This window comes from Phaseolus vulgaris, chromosome 3, assembly GCF_000499845.2.
Source record: "Phaseolus vulgaris cultivar G19833 chromosome 3, P. vulgaris v2.0, whole genome shotgun sequence".
NCBI classification, from domain to species: domain Eukaryota; kingdom Viridiplantae; phylum Streptophyta; class Magnoliopsida; order Fabales; family Fabaceae; genus Phaseolus; species Phaseolus vulgaris.
The window spans coordinates 37,883,831-37,902,414 of record NC_023757.2 but is presented as its reverse complement, the minus strand read 5'-3'; the positions used below and the strand labels follow the sequence as shown (position 1 = coordinate 37,902,414).

General features: G+C 29.0%; 1 protein-coding gene across 2 annotated transcripts; it reads right to left on the bottom strand.

Moving 5' to 3' along the window:
* Nucleotides 1-341: 341 nt before the first annotated feature.
* LOC137807489 (EG45-like domain containing protein) lies at nt 342-3,265 on the bottom strand. Of its 2 annotated transcripts, XR_011080544.1 has the most exons (4): nt 3,076-3,245; nt 2,654-2,954; nt 2,496-2,552; nt 342-820 (listed from the first exon to the last, which is right to left on the bottom strand). XR_011080544.1 is itself a non-coding variant. In XM_068608154.1 (3 exons), the coding sequence occupies exons 1-3, from the start codon at nt 3,188-3,190 to the stop codon at nt 2,546-2,548; spliced, it is 423 nt and encodes a 140-aa protein (XP_068464255.1). In that variant the 5' UTR covers nt 3,191-3,265; the 3' UTR covers nt 2,199-2,545. The 2 variants fall into 2 exon arrangements, 1 of the variants encoding a protein (XP_068464255.1); XM_068608154.1 differs by lacking the exon at nt 342-820 and having other exon boundaries at nt 2,199-2,552; nt 3,076-3,265.
* Nucleotides 3,266-18,584: the final 15,319 nt, after the last annotated feature.

The window sequence follows — 18,584 nt, the reverse complement described above, 5'->3', positions numbered from 1 at the left end:
AATTGGGATTGAGGTTCATCCTTTTCACTCATTTGTACTTTTACAAAAGATTATAATATTCAGTCTTGATTGATATTGATGCACATATAAAAATCATTCATATTGATTCCTCACATACAAAATTATTAAGAGAGTCTCCTAAATATCAATTTCTTGCATATTTCTAAAAGCTCCTTATGATTACAAACATATGTTATAAAACAATTAACATTTCAAATCTATTCCTAACATTCAAATATACCCAACATTATCATTTAAGTTAGATTCTTAAAAGTACTTTCCAGTCGAATCTAATGATCAAAATTAGTAATAATTTAAGCTTTGAGAATAAAATGATAATATGAATCATCAATCAAGAACTGAAATATTATACATAAATATCATCTCAATACATAAGAGTTTAAACATATTACTCTCGATCCCAAAGAGAAGAATTAACCACTCATGTTGGTCATTACAATCATGGAAAACAAGAAAAGAAGATTCAAGATGTTTCTTTTTTTACAGTTGCCTCCTCTAGGGTTTTGTATCTCTCTCTATTCTCCCAATGATGTCTAGGTTATGTCTCACGCCTCATTTTTAACCTAGTTGGGTTTGGGCTAAGTGACATCTCGCCTAGACTGGTTATTAATTGCTTGGGCGAGTTTTACGAGAAAAAACCCAACTTCACTGGAGTGAACTCGCTTGAGCGAGTCTTGGGCGAGTTCCTTTGGAGTGATCTGGCTTGGATGAGTTTCGGCGAGTTTTCAATGTTTCAACTTTCCTTTTTCATCTAATTTATTCTCCTTTATCCCTTTCATCTCCACTTCCCTCTAAAATCCTGAAATTAACACAAATTTGGAAATAAATTGTTCTTATTCATGTTATGATCACAAAATATGTAAAAATGTTTAAATTTCTAAATTAGGGGTTGAATTATAACTATTTTACATGTTTTTTTTACGTGTTTTGTTGATCCATTTTATTTTTATTTCATATCTTTTAATGAATCTAACTAATTTATCTAGTTAATAATGAATATTTTCTCATCATTACATGTTCTATAAAACTATTACTTCTTGAAATATTTAATTTTTAAATGCACAACAATAATTATGTATTTATTTTTCAAATGCAATAACAATTTGAATTCTCTATTTATGTCTAAATGTAATAACATATTCTTTTTTATAATTATAGTTTTTTACAATACAATATTTATGATACAATTTACAAAACGCTTTCATATTTTTTATTAATCAAATAACTAAATTAATATATTACATTATCGTCAAACATGATTTATAAATTTTTCACTGATAAAACCTAACACCATCTCTTCAATTAATTACATAACACAATTTACTCAATCAAATCACAACCTAAATCCATGTATGATGATGTCAACCGAAATATTAACCGTATTATTTCCAAATTATATATTAATATTTTTTAAATCAAATATGCAAACATATAAATTTTATTTATCAAATTAATTTCAAATATTACATACCTTACTATTAAATTGTAATTAATTTCAACAAAAATTAAATAATTAATAATATTTATTTATTTAAAAATATGAATATTGAAAATATAAAAAATTAACTAAAATCTTGTCAACTTAATATGACTTCAAGTTAATTGGACAAAAGTAGTAACAACTTGATACAATTTCAAGTTGATGTAACCAAAATCGTATCAAGTTGACATAAAAAGTTTGAAATTCTTTTAAAATAAATTGATAAAACAAGTGGTACCAATTTTGGTATAAAAAATAAAAAATGGCACCATGGTAAAAAATCAAGAAAAATATTTTAAAATACAATAAAATATATAAAATAAAACTAAATAGTTAAAATTATAGTTTATATATAATATAATTTAAACTTTTAATTTTTATTATTTGCAATATTATCTCTATTAAATATCAAAACTGCGTTTTAAATTTATAACTTCAACTGTATTTTTACTCATTTTTTAATTATATTTTTTCTTATTAAAAAACATTTTTTATTGCCATCTTTATTTTCAATACGGCATAAAAGATAGGAATATCTTTGTATGAGGTCACCAATATTTAGCATTTGTTTTTTTTATTTTTTTGAAAGACTTGTGATTAGTTGTGTAAGAAAGTTGTTGAGGAACAGTAGTTTTCAACGACATTTCAACGGCTCCAAAGTAACGCTGAAATATAGTAATTCAAAAGGGCAAAAAAGTAAAGAGGAAAAAAATGCTGGTTCTTTGACTAATCAATAATTACAATTGCGCTGCAACTGCACAAGATCAACTGCTCCCAGTTATGGAATCATTCAAAGGTAGTGAACGTCCACGAAATTTCCCACCAATTCTCCCTTCCGTTCAATTGAAAAAAACCCAAAATACTGCACCTTATCACGAAATTACCCAAATACTGTAACCAAAAACCAACACAACGAATTTGCACGAGCGCACACACACGATCTCTCAAAATGATAATTGGATTCCAACTCCAAACACAAAATCAAATCACTCACCGATCAAATTGAAGGTAACTTCATGATGCAACTATGTGCCACCAATTATATCAGACCCTGCACGCAAAGATGTAATGATACTCGAATAAGCTTCTTTTTTATCAGTTAATTGATTAATCCTTCAAACAAAGAAAAAAGAGGGAGCAACTGAAATTTACTGTTGGAACTCTATATTGATCACGGTGGCAGATGCATTGGCTATAGTCCCGAAAGCCTTATCGGAAAGAACCATGGTTGTGCCGGCGGTGGAGGGCGGCGACACCAAAGATGCGGCGTAATCAACAATCTTAATCTGAATACTCAGGTCGGGAATGCAAGTTCTAGGTTCCTCTGCACTTATACACCTCACTAGGTACTGCCTCCCACACGCCGCTCCATTGTCCCATATTCCATCTCCGGCCGCCGCAAAAAGATTACTCGACGGAAACTGCGTGGCTTCGGTGCCGTAACACCCCGAGGCTATATAACATAATAAGATACATACATAATTAAGAATTAATTATTTTTAATTAATTAATTAATTATTGTTTGACATATAAATATAATTTTGAGTGATGAAGATGTATGATGTTGAACTTACGTAAATATGGAGGGGAGTAACGGGAAGAGGTGCCGACGTCAGCGTTGGAGTGGTGCGGGAGAGTTATGAAAAGAAGGAAGAAAGAAGAAAAAAAGTGAAGTGTTGTTGGTGGCATGATCGTAGAGATGAAGGTATGCGAGGATAAGATATTAAGATGTGGGAATTATATAGTACATTATGATATTGGTTCATGTTATTTATAAAATGGGGTACTTCATTAAACCTTTCTTTTCTTGCGTTCACACTTTAGGTAGAAGTCAATGTTAGCTTAGCAATTTAATTTTGGTGGGCCAGGCTGCACATAATTGATATAGATGATGATGATGATGGAATTCCGCAATCACATATAACTCCAACCTAACTTAATTAAAATCCTTTTACTATTTCTATAGATCAACACTTTCGAAATTTTAAAGTTATATATTCATAATTATCTATGGACTTTGGATTTATAAATAAGTTAACTGATTTCACAATTTTTATTTGAACTGGAAATCAAGTTAGATATAAACTATTTCATAACACTCAAGTAATTTAGGGGCAAAAAAAATATTTTGAGGTAAGAATTCATAAGTAATTTTGGAATATTTAAATATATTTTTTTAAAATAATATTCTTATGTAATTTCATGTGTTACTTATTTATTTTATTATACGTATTTTTTTACTTTTATTATTATTATAGGTATATTATTATATGTGCATTTGTATCTTTTAAATATCAAATATCATTAAAAAAAAATAAGATAGAAACATTTTCTCTAATCAGCTATGAGTTTCAACATACAATTTTAATAATTAAGTTAATATATTAAACAAATTTAAATTTAATAACACAATGAACATAATTATATTAAAGCAACTATGTCATGGGTTTCATTCTCGTGACTTCAGGACTTGTAAAACACTAATTTTGATTTGTTAATAATATAAAACTAAAAAAGAGGAATATAATAATGAAAAGAAGAAAAATAAAATGAGAAACTCCAGTAACAAACTCAAAGAAAATATTTATTTTCTAACTCATTCAAAGTTTTATTTAACTTATTCTTTTCAAATAAATGTAGTGTAAGTCTCTCTTAATAAAATTAAATATTGATATAAAAATAAATTTGTGTACAACCAAAAATAGTTATAATGGAGAATCCCCTTTATATATAAGTATAGATAAACTAAATTATTGAAAAATTAAAATTGATATTATTAATAAATTAACATTAATAATAATATATTAATAATCAAATTAATCATAATAATAATTAATAATGTTAAATATAATTAATAATATCAATAATAATCATAATCACATTAATATTAATAATAATATATTATTAGTAGTAGTAATAAAATAATAATAATTACAATAAGAATAATCATAATTTTATCACAAAAAACAATAATAATAACAACTTAAAAAGTATAATCGAACATAATTCCTGAAATAAGAGAAGAGATTACTAAAAATAGAGAAACTTGACACTATAATACACATGTTAGAGAGCTATATGATCTTTATCTTTTGTTTTTAATTTCTAGGATGAGTTTTTCCTAACAATGTTTTCATTGTAATGAAGCACATATTCTTAAAATGAATTAATTTAATATGGTCAAATAAAAAAGTTTGGTCATAATTAAATCAATTATAAAAAAATGTTACATTAACTCATTCATTTTCGAGAATGGAAAACTAATAGTCCATTTATCATTAGAAAGTTACTCAAATATTAATTAATTAGTTATCAGTTAAACTTTTTAATAATTTATCATACATAAAAATACATCACAATCTCTTATAAGATAATAAAAAACATTTGAATTTTTTTATTTTATTTTATATTTTATTTATTTATTAAAGATCAAAAGCTTATAATAGAGCATTAATTTTATAGAAAAATATTTACTCATTACTTAATACTCTAATATATTTTTTTTCTCTCTTGTAGGAAGCTCTTACTTGTTTAATCATTCAAGAATTTTGTTAAAATATATTTTCTTTTTACCCTCATCAAACAAATCAAATTCCAAATTTAGAGATACTAAACTTAAATACCTCAAAATAGTATGGATGACAAAACAACCAGTCCAATCAGGTTTGACTCGATCCGCTACTGACCTTTTAAAGTTATGCGGGCTGAAAATAACAACACATTCTATCATAGGGAGGGTTGACGGGTTGGTGAGATGATTCATCACTTTTTTTTTAGATCTATTTAATTGGTTAGAATAATTGATATCACTTTTTGGACAATAAAAATACAAAAAAGAATAATAAAATTAAATCAAATTTTAATATTCTAATGAAAGAAGATTTAATACCTAATAAACTAAAATAAATATCAACAATATTTCAATGAATCAAATGATATATAAAAAAATTAATATAAATAAAGTTTTATACAAAACATTGACCACCAACAATTTTTATTTCAAAAACATAATATCTCTTTAAAAGTGTCAAAAATAAAAAAGAGATAGTTTGTCTCACTATACCTATATCCCATCGAATTAATAGATTAGACGAGTGGAACCAATACAGATTAACAAGTTTAAAATGTAAACTCTTTTATGTAAATGATGCGGTCCCATCCATTTTTTCATCTCTACAAATAAAAAGGAAATGGAAATGAGTATACCTATATTCTTCTTGCTTCATGTTTATAATTTACTTTTTTTATAAATTTTGTATGTTACAATGTTGGGACAAAAATCTGGATCTGAGTTCTGTAGAGATTGATTAGGTGAGTTTAACTCTTAGCGTTTTGATACCTGGATCTAACGTGACTTAAGGAAGTCCATACGTGCAAACTATAAAAGTTAAAAAGTTTATTGATGAATTAATAATGCTATTATCATTATCAGAAGACCCACATTTACCAGAACATTGACTAAATACAACCCACATGTCTCCCTTCTTCTTTTCAGTGGGTCATTACACTAATTAATTATAAATACAATTTAAAATACATGTCTTATCATAATTTTAAATGACAAGACTAATCATTAATCACGGTTAATAGCACTCTCTATGGTTCTAAAATATCATTGTGGCAAATTCATGATTAAAAAAAATTATGTAAATAAGTAAACACAACCTTCTTTTCTTATTTGATAACTGATGATTTTTTCAAAAACTCACTTCCATAAAAATGTTATAAAAACCTATCGAATAAGAAAACAAATTTGAAAAATTACGCCAATAATATTATATTATAAATAAGTTAATGTTATTATTTAATGTTAGAAAAAGAGTGCTCACGAGAAAATGACCCGACGTCATACACACAGAATTTTTTATTAGAAACTAAAATTAAAATTCTAAAAAAATTGAAGAAACAAACATTAAGTTCCGTGTTAAATAAGTTGCTCAGCTTTCTGTAAGTTTAATAAATTCTCTAATTATATGAATTTAATAAATATCAAAACTAATATATAAATTACCAATGTATTTATATTTTTTATATGTTTATATTAAATGCTACATTAATTAAATTTTAACTATTTTATAAATTAAAAAACTATTAATATTTAAAATATTTTTTATTATTAATAACAAATTATATATTAATTTCTAAACTAATATCTAATATTAACTACCAATATATTAGTTAAATTTTATTTTAAATTAATCACTATAAAGATTAATTTAGAATCTAAAATAGTTATTATTTAAAATATATACAAGTAAATATATTAATTATGTTTTAAAAAATTAATAAAAATAGTAAAATATAGATTACTATATTATATGTATATATAAGGGGAAAATATAATATATATTGCATTTGTTAGGGAAAAGAATGTTCAATTTAACGTGAGGGAGCAACACAACTTTTTATTCATGCCACAAACTAAGTTAGTAACTCTTAATCATTTGAACCATCACTCATCACTCAAGTGATAAAAGCTCTAAAAAATTGTTAATTTCTCTTTTATTCTGGCTCAAACTTTAAACTATAATTTAAATGAGAATCATTATTAGTTAGATGATTAGTTAGACATTTAAACATTTCTCAATTGACAAAGACAATACTTAAATAATATAAAATAAACCATAAAACAACAAATTTACACAATTTGATTAAGAACTAAAAACATATCAACTCACTTCATATACCAACTAAAGCTTAATTATATCAAAATTTTCATATTAACATATTCATTCAAAATATACACCTTGAACATTCAAAGTAATACATAATTGTTTCAGTAATTAAATTCAAACAATATAAGACCAAACAAAATCCCCAATAGGCAAAATGCTCAAATTCAATAAATCATAGGGTTATGATACTTTAATTTCATAAATACAAAAAGTATGATTTAGTTTCACATACCTATTAATTGTTTACTTTCAAAGTAACAACAATCTAAGTCTAAGATAAGATAATATATAAAATGACATAAAAACTTCATAGAGACACCGTAAACTTCATCTAATAATTTAAAAAAAAAACTTGATAAATTTTTTTACCAGTTGATATAACAATTTTTGTAATTAATTGAAAATATTTTTTTTTATCAGCAATGAATAAAAAAAAATTAAGAGGATACTTCAGGGGTATCCCAACCCATATACAGAACCAGAACTATTATTACAACACTCTTGATGGATACTAATAGGACCATAAATAAAAGCTTCTTAGAGGTAGACCTAGAACTAACTACCACCAAACCTTCATCGAGAACCTTCATCGAGAACCTAAGGAGAGGCAAGCAAAAAAGAAGCTACAAGAACAACCTTATAAGAAAATGATAAAAAAAATGAAAAATGGTAAGAAGAAGAGATGTTTTTTATTCGTGTATGGTTACATCACCTTCATGTATAGGAAATATATAGGGAGTTTCTCTCTCCAAATTACAATCTAATTAGGTGGGGATACTAATCATGAGATTCTATCATTATTAAATTAATTGCATATAATTGAGTACAATATTGCATATAATTTGATAATTATTATTTCCTTAATACTCCTCAAGTTGGTAGGTGAAGATCATGAATCCCCAACTTGTGTCGTAGCGTCAAAAACCGTTTCTTGCCTAGTGCCTTTATAAAAATATTTGTGAGCTGATACTGTGTCAGTACATATGAAGGACTGATTATCCCAGCTTGTAATTTTTCACGCACAATGTGACAGTCTATCTCAATGTGTTTTGTGCGTTCATGAAATACTGGGTTTGCTGCTATATGTAATGCCGCTTGATTGTCACAGAAAAGTTGAACTGGCAAGTTACATGACACCTTTAAATCCTGCAACAGATATCGCAACCAAACTATCTCCAAACAAGTATTGGCCATCGCGCGGTATTCTGCTTTCGCTGATGATCTTGATATGTTTGTCTGTTTTTTTGACTTCCATGAGATAATAGAAGAACCAAGAAAAATGCAATACCCAGATACTGATATCCGAGTTGTTTGGCAACCTCCCCAGTCTGAGTCGCAATAAGCTGTCAATGTCAGATTGTTTTCGGATGGCAATAGCAATCCTTGTCCTGGTGATCTTTGATGTACTTTAGGACTCGAATTGTGGCATCCCAATGAGGTTTTCGTGGATCCTGTATATATTGACTTAAGGTCCGAACCGAAAATGTTATGTCAGGCCGAGTAACCGTGAGGTATATCAGTCGTCCCACGAGTCGCCTGTATTTGACTGGATCCTTTAATAACTCTTCATCGTCTGGTGTGAGTTTTAGGTATTGTTCCATTGGAAATTTGTCTGGACGAGCACCTGTGAGTCCCGTATCCTGCAAAATATCAACCTCATATTTTCTTTGGGACATGTAAATACCAGCTTTGGAACGGGAAAATTCAATCCCTAGAAAATATTTTAGGTCTCCAAGATCTTTAATGCGAAATTGTTGTAATAGACAATCTTTAACACACTGAATTTCTGTCAAATCATTTCCTGTCAAAAGAATATCATCCACATAAATCAAAAGGGCAGTAAATGATGAGAGTAATCTATATTGGACTGTTGAAATCCTACAGATTTAATCACATGAGAAAATGTTGAAAACCATGTTCGAGATGCTTGTTTGAAACCATAAAGGGATTTGTTGAGTTGACATACAATGTTCTCCCTCTGTCGATGATGCCCGGGTGGCAAGTCCATGTAAATAATTTCATGCAATGTGCCATGTAAGAAGGCATTTTGCACATCTAGCTGGTGAGTAAACCAATTTTTGGTTGCTGCAATGGTGAGGAAACACCTCAAAGTTGTTAATTTTGTTGTTGGTGAAAAAGTTTCAGAATAGTCGACACCTTCAATCTGAGTGTACCCCTTTGTGACAAGGCGCGCCTTATATCTGTTGACGCTACCATCTGAGTTGTACTTTATTTTATAGACCCATTTGCATCCGATGGGTTTCTGCCCAGCAGGTAACGGTGTCAAGGTCCACGTTTGATTTAGCTGCAAGGCGGAAAACTCTTTGTCCATTACTTTTTGCCAATTTGGATCAAGGATATCTTGAGCATAAGTGTGAGGTTCTTTGGTGGTTGTGATGTTAGCAAGATATGCACTATGTGTAGAAGAAAATTGTGAATTAGAAAGAAAATGATGCATAGGATACCTGGTTCCATTCGGTCGGTCTTGGGCAGTGGTCGAATGATTGGCTTGGGATCCCGTTACGTAGTCTTGAAGCCAGGAAGGTGGGGTTGATGTGCGACTGGATCGTCGAATAGGAAGGTCGGTTGGAGAATGTTTGGTAATGGGTGCTAGACTTCTTGTCATGGGAGAAGAAGGTTGGTCTACTGGAGGTTCAGGCGTATTATGACGAGTAGGAGAAGAAGGTTGGTTTGATGGAGGCTCAGGTGCATTGTGACGAGTAGGAGAAGAGAGTTGGTTTGATGGAGGTTCAGGTGTATTGTGACGAGTAGGAGAAGAATGTTAGTTTGATGGAGGTTCAGGTGCATTGTGATGAGTAAGAGAAGAAGGTTGATCGAGTGAATGTTGTGGGTAAGTCAATGTCAATAGTGGGCAAAATACCTTGTAATGGAGGTGAGGATTGTGTCTGTGACTGTTGGCAGAATGGGAAAACACTTTCATGGAAGATGACATCCCGACTTGTAAAAAAAAGTGTCTGCATCTATATCAAATAATTTGTATGCTTTTTGACTGTGAGGATAACCAATGAAGATGCATTGTCGGGCGCGCGAATCAAATTTTTGCTTAGGTGAAACAACAGTTGCGTAACAGAGGCAACCAAAAGTTTTTACGTGAGAAAGTGAAGGTGGTTGATTATATAGTAGCTCAAAAGGTGATGGCAAACGATTAATGATATATGTGGCGGTTAAAACGCATTCTCCCCAAAATTCTAATGGTAAATTGGACTGAAATAGGAGGGTTCGTGTTGTGTTTAAAACGTGTCTATGTTTGCGTTCTACTACTCCATTTTGTTGAGGAGTGTAGACGCAAGTGCGTTGACATTCAATACCTTTTTTGAGAAAAAAATCATATATTTAAATAAATTCTAGTCCGTTGTCAACGCTGATGGTTCTAATAGATGCCTGAAATTGATTTTGTGCAAATGTAATGAATGACTCTAAGAGATGTTGAGTTTCAAATTTGTGATTCATAAGAAATAGCCAAGTACATCTAGTATAGTCACCGACTATTGTGAGAAAAAAACGTTTTCCAAAATGAGTTGGGGTTTTATGAGGACCCCAAATGTCACAATACAATAGATTAAATGGAGAATGAGATTTTATTGTGCTTAAAGGAAAGGGTAGCCTTGTCTGTTTAGCTTTGGAACAAATACTACAATTATTATGAATGGGAATGAGATTTTTAAGGAAGATACAAGTTGTAGACACGCCGAAGAAGGATGTCCGAGGCGCTTGTGCCATAAATCAGGGTCGGCCTATATTTGAGATGTGTGGGCTTGGTTTGGAAGAGGGGACATGTAGTATAAGCCTGCGTGTTGTTTACCCGAGGCAATCATCCTCCCGTAGCCAATTCCTGTAAAACGCAACCATGTGGAGTAAAAACGACACAACAATTTAGTGAACTGGTTATCTTACTAATGGACATGAGATTTAAATTAAAAGAAAGAACACAAAGAACATCTTTGAGAGTGATTTTGTCATTGCATTTAATTGTGCTTGTAGATGAGATGGGCGCAGTTAAGCCTGTGGGCATATTAACATTTGAAATAAATGATTATGAACTGTGTGTGAAAAATTGTGAATCAGATGCAATGTAATCTTGCTCCGCTATCCAAAATCCATGGTTTCGTAAAAGCAGAATTAGAAGAGGAGTTATGGGTAAGCAGACCTGCAGAGCTAACAAACGTGTCACTTTTACCGTTATTGTTGAGCAAGTAAATAGTCTTTGCCAATTGTTGAATTTGCTCGGCACTGAAGCATTGTACGAGGTTTCTATCGGACTCGTTACTGATGCCTTCTTTGCCAGACATGATTTTTTATTTAGGGAATAAAAATGGAGAGTCTGTCAGGGCACCAAGATCAGTGCTCTGATACCATATAAGAAAATGATAAAAAAATGGTAAGAAGAAGAAATGTTTCTTATTCTTTTATGTGTATGGTTACATCACCTTCATATATAGGAAATATATAGGGAGTTTCTCTCCCCAAATTACAATCTAATTAGGTGAGGATACTAATCATGAGATTCTATCATTATTAAATTAATTGTATATAATTGGGTACAATATCATACAATTACGTACAATATTGCATACAATAATTGCTTATAATTTGATAATTATTATTTCCTTAATAAACCTTGAGTATAGATTCCATAGGTATTTAAACTTGCAGTGCCACCAGGAGAAGCACATAGAGGACTAGATTCTCAGCATCAGAAGACTGATATGATTTCTCCAAAAGGCTTAGGTTTAACAAGGCCATAAATCCTAGATGGCCCTTGCACCCACCCACCTTTATATACCGGCCACTTGGGGTAGAACCCAGGGGAAATGTATGAGTTCATACTGTTTCCGCAGACTTGATATATCTACTACAAGTGATATAGGCTCCTAATAATCCTCCATGTCTCTTTCGAGCCCTCAACCTCCAGATTGCCTCCTTTACTATGTTTAAACCACTTTACTCCGACTGGTCCCTGTTCTGCAGACCCATACCAGCACACCAACCTTTTGACAGGCAAATCTGTGACTCATGTGTGCTCACGATGGTACCATATCAGATACCACACTGCTCCTTAACAATCTTCACCTTAATAAACTTCTGAATAACCAAAACTCCTTCCAATTGAATTCTTCCATCCATTTCCACTGTTGTCCATCGTGTTGAGGGTGTGGTGACACCTACTGGATCTCCTCTTACTGCTACACATTCAAAACACCACGACTGCCTACACTATTTGTTGGGGAAGGCACCCTGTATATTCTAACATTCCTCCAACCCTACAGACCTCTCACATCATGCATAAACCCAACATGATAGCCTCCCTAATGTAATAACCAGTCGTGACTTCCAAATGATCCCAACATAATCTTTTCATACAAAGAGGAAACCTTAAGCCAACAAAACCAGAATCTTCCTCACAAACAACACATGTAGTTCGCACATGTGATACTTTTAGAAAGTTGACTAGGTGTTGTGTCTCCATCTTCTCCACTTCCCTCTGAACCTAGCGCCAGAACTCAACACCTGCACCGACATACACATCGTCACAGATCCCATTTCTAGCAAGAGACATAAACAGTTGCACTAAAACCCTTGCATCTACTTCAGACCAACCCATTCCATCATACTGAACCCGTGACATGATATTTCTTGACGCATTTGGTCTTTACTTATAGCTTCTAATGCATATCATTGGGTTACTAACCCAGTCTACGAAGGAGTAGTGAAAGGATTGCACCTTATGCTTCATCCAAACCATGATTTGAGTTGAGCCTTCTGGAACACCTCATCCGCATCTACTACCCCTTGCTTGAAAACTATCAGGTTCCTTTGATCCCAAATGCATATAATAACAGTTGCCCAAACACCTTTCCATACCAGATTTTGCTTATTACTGGCTTGGCTCAAATGGAAGCTTAGAAAATGCATATTTAAGTCATTAAGTTGAACAAAGGAGATACATATCCACTTGAAGCACATAGACCAAACCCATTGTGCATGTTTACACTCCAAAAAGAGATTCTGGCATGACTCCTCCTTTGACTGACACATTGCACATAATGTAGAGGTCATTATCACCCCTCTCCTGTTCAAGCACACCCTTGTAGGAACTCTACCCAGCAACACCATCCAAACTGTCGTTAACACATTTGGGAATGCCTTAGCCTTCTAAAAGAGTTTAAAAACTTCAGAGTGATGACCTCTAGATCGCTTGGCTAGACACTCATACGAAGAATGTGAAACCCAAAATAGAAATAGGTGTGAGGACACCAACTTTTGTGAGTTGTGTAAGATACATACTTAGTCAATGTTTAGATGTTGAAATTTGATGATTATGAAAAAGGATAAAAATATGCTTTAGAAAGCTAGAGAATCATAAGAGTTTAAAGAAATTAAAGAAAAAAATATAATTTTTAGAAAATAACTCAATAATTCAATTTCTAATTTATTATATTTTTTATTAATACAACTAGACCTTTCATATTTATTATTCGAAATAATATCTTCTAAAACTGGTAAAACCAGTTCTTACATTATCAAAAACTTTTTTTTTTTTTTTAATAATTAAATTGACGATATGTTACATTTTATAACAAACTGATTATTTGCTCTATTTTTAAATATTACAGCATGAATATGTTCATAATATATCGTTTTAATTTTTTTATCCCATAATCCAAATTCATCCACCTATAAATATGTTTTGACTTGAACACACGACAGCTTAGGGTCAAGTGGATGGACATAGATCCTTAACATACAGATTTTTGGAGGTGTTGTTTGTAAAAAAATAAGTCAAAGGACAGAACTTTGAACTTAGTTTATACCAAAACATTTTTATGTTTGATGTTATTGCTAACTAGATTTGCTAATGAACAAAAATGTAGGAACGTAAATCCTTGTGAGTTGTTTTACTATTTGCTAGAAATATCAAGTAATTAACTATTTTCTCCACTTAGTTAAACAAGTGTTATATTCAAACTCAAATGAATATTGTCATGCGTGATATAAAAAATCTTGATGAAAAGAATGTCATGTTATTGTAACACCAAAACTTTTTTTTAGCAAAAAATCTAAAATTATATTTGAAAAGGTGCAACCATATGTGTTTTTTGAGGAGTGAAATCAATCCATTAACTATATTCTTTCTTTTATATAAATGGTAGTCAAAACCAATCTCTTGGAGTTAATGAAGAGATTCAAGCTTTTAAACCATTCAATCCCCAAAGTTGCTCCCATTTCTCATTTCTAAAGGTAATTTATTGCAACTTAAACTTATTGCTCTACTTATTGATACTTTGACAACTTATTTCACTATATAATTTTTGATTGATAATATAAAAAAAAATATTTTTATTATTTTATGTAAAAATTTAAATTTTAGATTAAAAAACGAAATTGTAAATTAATACAAGTTGTCAATATTTTTGTTCGCTCATACTTCAGCCATGCTTACACGATAACTAATGTACTAATTTGTTTTTGCAAAACGAAATTCATTAGTTTGTGTTGCCAGATATTTATTATCCTTGTCTTAACCTCCATTTGATAAAGAGGAAAAGAATGTGGGGAAGATAATCTTCTTTATTAGCTGATGTGTTTTTCTCCAATAGAGTCAATCTTTTGTTTTGTTTATAATTATTCTAAATGATAAAATGGGTAATTAATAATCTAGTTTTAGTTTTTTTTTTATATAAAAACTTTCATGTTAGGCATTATTATGCTACATAACATTTCAGCTACACTAACACTTCAAGTAACAACAATCATTTGACATCACATGAAAAAAATATTATTAAAAAAAATAAAAATAAATTTTTTACTTGAAATTAACATGATTACATCAATAATAATTAAAATAAATATTAATTTATGTTTATAAATTCAACTTTTATGTTGTTGGATAGTTTACTTTTTTATTTTTTACATTCTTAAAAAAAAATTAAACTAAACATTTATAATTTATTTTTATTTTTTTTATTTTATAAAAACTCATTTCTTTATTCATTAATTATATTTCTAACTATTTTAACATTATAAATATTTATTTTTTTAATACATTTAAAATTAAAATTATCAATTTTTTTAATTTATTATTATGTTTATTTATTTATTTTTGAAATGGTACTAGATAAGGAAATAAAAACAAAAAAGTGTTAGATAGAAAAATAAAGACAAAAAGGTGTTAGATGAAAAAATAAAAGTGTAAATGGTGTTATATAGGGAATTGGACCTTGATAATCATATGCAATTGTTTATATTAAGAAAAAATGTTATTTTTTATTTTAAATATGTTTTGTTATTAGGGTTATTAAATTCAACATATTTTCTGTTTTCATTCTTGTGTGGTCTGTATAGTGGTGCTCAAAATAATAACGGAGGAAATATTGTTTATTAACTTGAATTAAACAATATGAAATGTATTGGGATAAAACTTTCTAGAACATGTTTAAAAGTCTTCTTTTTTAGCCAAGAGTTTATTCATCCTTAAGTTAGAGATTCATTATTTTAGTTTTTTCTTTACTTCTGTTTAAACTTTTTATTTTATTTACAATTGATTATTTTTCTCATAACTATAACTAGGTCTGAATTAAGGATTTATAATATATAATTTCCTTCTAATTATTAATTGTAAAATGTCGATATAGTTATTTTAAGAAGAGTAACTTAAATAAGGTCTCCATAATATATAGTTCAGTTCCTTTTGTAATGTTAATGCTGAATAAATTTATTGACATCCTCCCATATTATTTAAGACATTGATATTTTATTTTTATCCATTTCTTTCAAAAAGAAAATTATGAAAAAAAAAGCCTACATCTTTTTATAAATAATTTTATAAATCATTTTATATTATAAGATAATTTTGTAAGGTGAAATTATACTTAAAGTCTATTTTATTATACTATTATAAAATATGAACTCATAACTTTATATATCTTATAATCAGTCAAATTTTATTATAGTATTTATGAACACATAACTTAAAATATCTTATAATGAGTCAAATTTTTGTAGTGAGAACTTTGTGTGTATAGCTTTTAATGGACTCATTCCTCACCTAAAATCATGGTTTGGTTCCTTTGAGGCTGCTTATATATTTATTTGCATAATTTTTGTTTGGTGACCTCAGAACTTATTTTGACCTGTCAGTTTTTTAATGAGGATGAAAATTTGGAGCGGACATTCTGCGTTGATAGAGGCACAACACAACCACAGTCATGTGAGCTGTCGGCTCCCTTTTACAATTCATTATTTAACTGCTAAGTCAAAATCATATTCATTAAACAAAGTACCTTATAACATGATTTGGAATCATATTTCTTCATGTGGATACAATTTTAATTATAAATATAAATTATTTTTCTTGCTTTAAAAAATTCCACACTATCTATCAATTAATTAGATTTCTTCAAATTACCAGTGGAAAATATAATACTATTGTTTTATATAAAAATTAAGATTTAATCAACATAAAAAAAATCTCTATCAATGCCATCTTAGAAATAAAAGAAATGATTTTTTTTAAATAAAAGCTTATGTTAGATACCATTATTCAACTTGACATCTCAGCTATGCTGACACTTCAAGTAACAACAATAATTTGTTATCACATGAAAAAAAAGTATTATTAAAAAATATATATAAAAATATGAGGGACTAGATCAAAACTCATATGTTAACAAAAATGATATATAGGTAGACTATATATATTCATAAAGAATTCTAAAAATAAAGATAAAAGAAATGAATTTTAACTCTAATTCAATATTATAAAATTAGTTGATAAGGTGAAGTTTAAATTCACCCATATATTATAAAATATTTTTTATTTCTAATCGATGTGAGATCTCCAACTTACATTTTTCACGTCTGAAATTATTAACTCGTGTGTGATTATTAATGTATGACCTAATAAATTTAACAATTTTTTTAAGATAGACTTTAAATAATTATGATGTAATAATAAAATTTATTTGAATTTGTACCTACCCGCCCTAAGATCAAAAAACTCAGGACGACTGTATGCATCCCTAACCAAGTTTTCATTGTTATCTAAAACAACTTAATTAATGAGTCTTAAATAATGAACGACTATTTATGAAACAAAGTTTAGGGTTTATAGACTAATCCAAATGTCTTATAATGAGAAACTCAAAAGATATCACCTAATTCATATAAAAATACATATTCTTTCCAAGAAATATAATATATCTTATTTGATACTCATAACTCTCTTGTTAACAGCAAACTTCAACACTTAAGCATTAATTAAAGAGTACTTTTTAAGTAGACTTTTCTCTTTTTATGAGAAATCGACTGAAAGCTCATTCTGAAAAATCACTTTGAATTGTACTTCCAAACTTATTTATGGTAGGAACAGAATTGATGAAAAACAAAAAGATCTGAAACTTACGAGAAAAACAAAGGATGAAGAAAATCGAAAAGTCCATGAAAGGAAAAAGGGAGCAGACGGTGAAAGCACAGGATAAGCACTGCTGGACGATGCAGAGGAATCAGACGATGCGGCGAGATAAGACAACGCATGGTGCGGTGAGATTAGAAGATGCGACACGCGTTCTTCAGCGGAGAAAATTAATATATTCTACCAAATTATTTTTTAACTGTTTCGTACCTATCTTTTGTAAATAATTTATTTTACTTACATGAAGGTTTGATTTTGTCCATAAATATGTTTAAAGATGCGTTTGTGAAATTTTAACAAGATAAAATTACAAACAAATATCTTAAACTTTATAAAAATTAAATTAATTTGTTTATACATTATTAGCATATTTTTATGTTATTTTAAAATATTGATAACTGATTCAAAAATATATTTTAAAAAAGACTTGTAAATAATAATAAAAAAAAGTATTTTAATATACCTGTAAGTTTAAATATTTTTAAGTCAACATGCGTACCATATACAAATTCAAATAAATAAACACTTTGGGCCCAAAATGCTTTTAAATAGTCTTTTTTTTAATTAAATAGACTTTAATAAAAATATCACGGTCTAGTTTATTTTCCAAAAAATATTGATTTAGCATAAGTATTTGGATCTTTGGACAAACTTATTCATAATCATTTATAGAAAGAAGAATAAGAAAAAAAAATGAATGTTTGTATAATTTGAAATTAGTTTATATATAGATATACATGACTTGTTGTACTTTTTAATTTATATATAAGTTAATCTTAATTTATATTATTATTTTTTTCATTTTTCTGTCCTGTAACTCCTTGTAAAAATGTGATGAAACATGTTTTTATATAAACTAGGTCTTTTGTCTTTATTTAGTAACATGACTTCTTTCAATCCATAATTATAATAAAAATTTATTGTTGTATAACATTCTTAAACTTGAACAAATAAGTAGAAAGTACTAAATTATTTT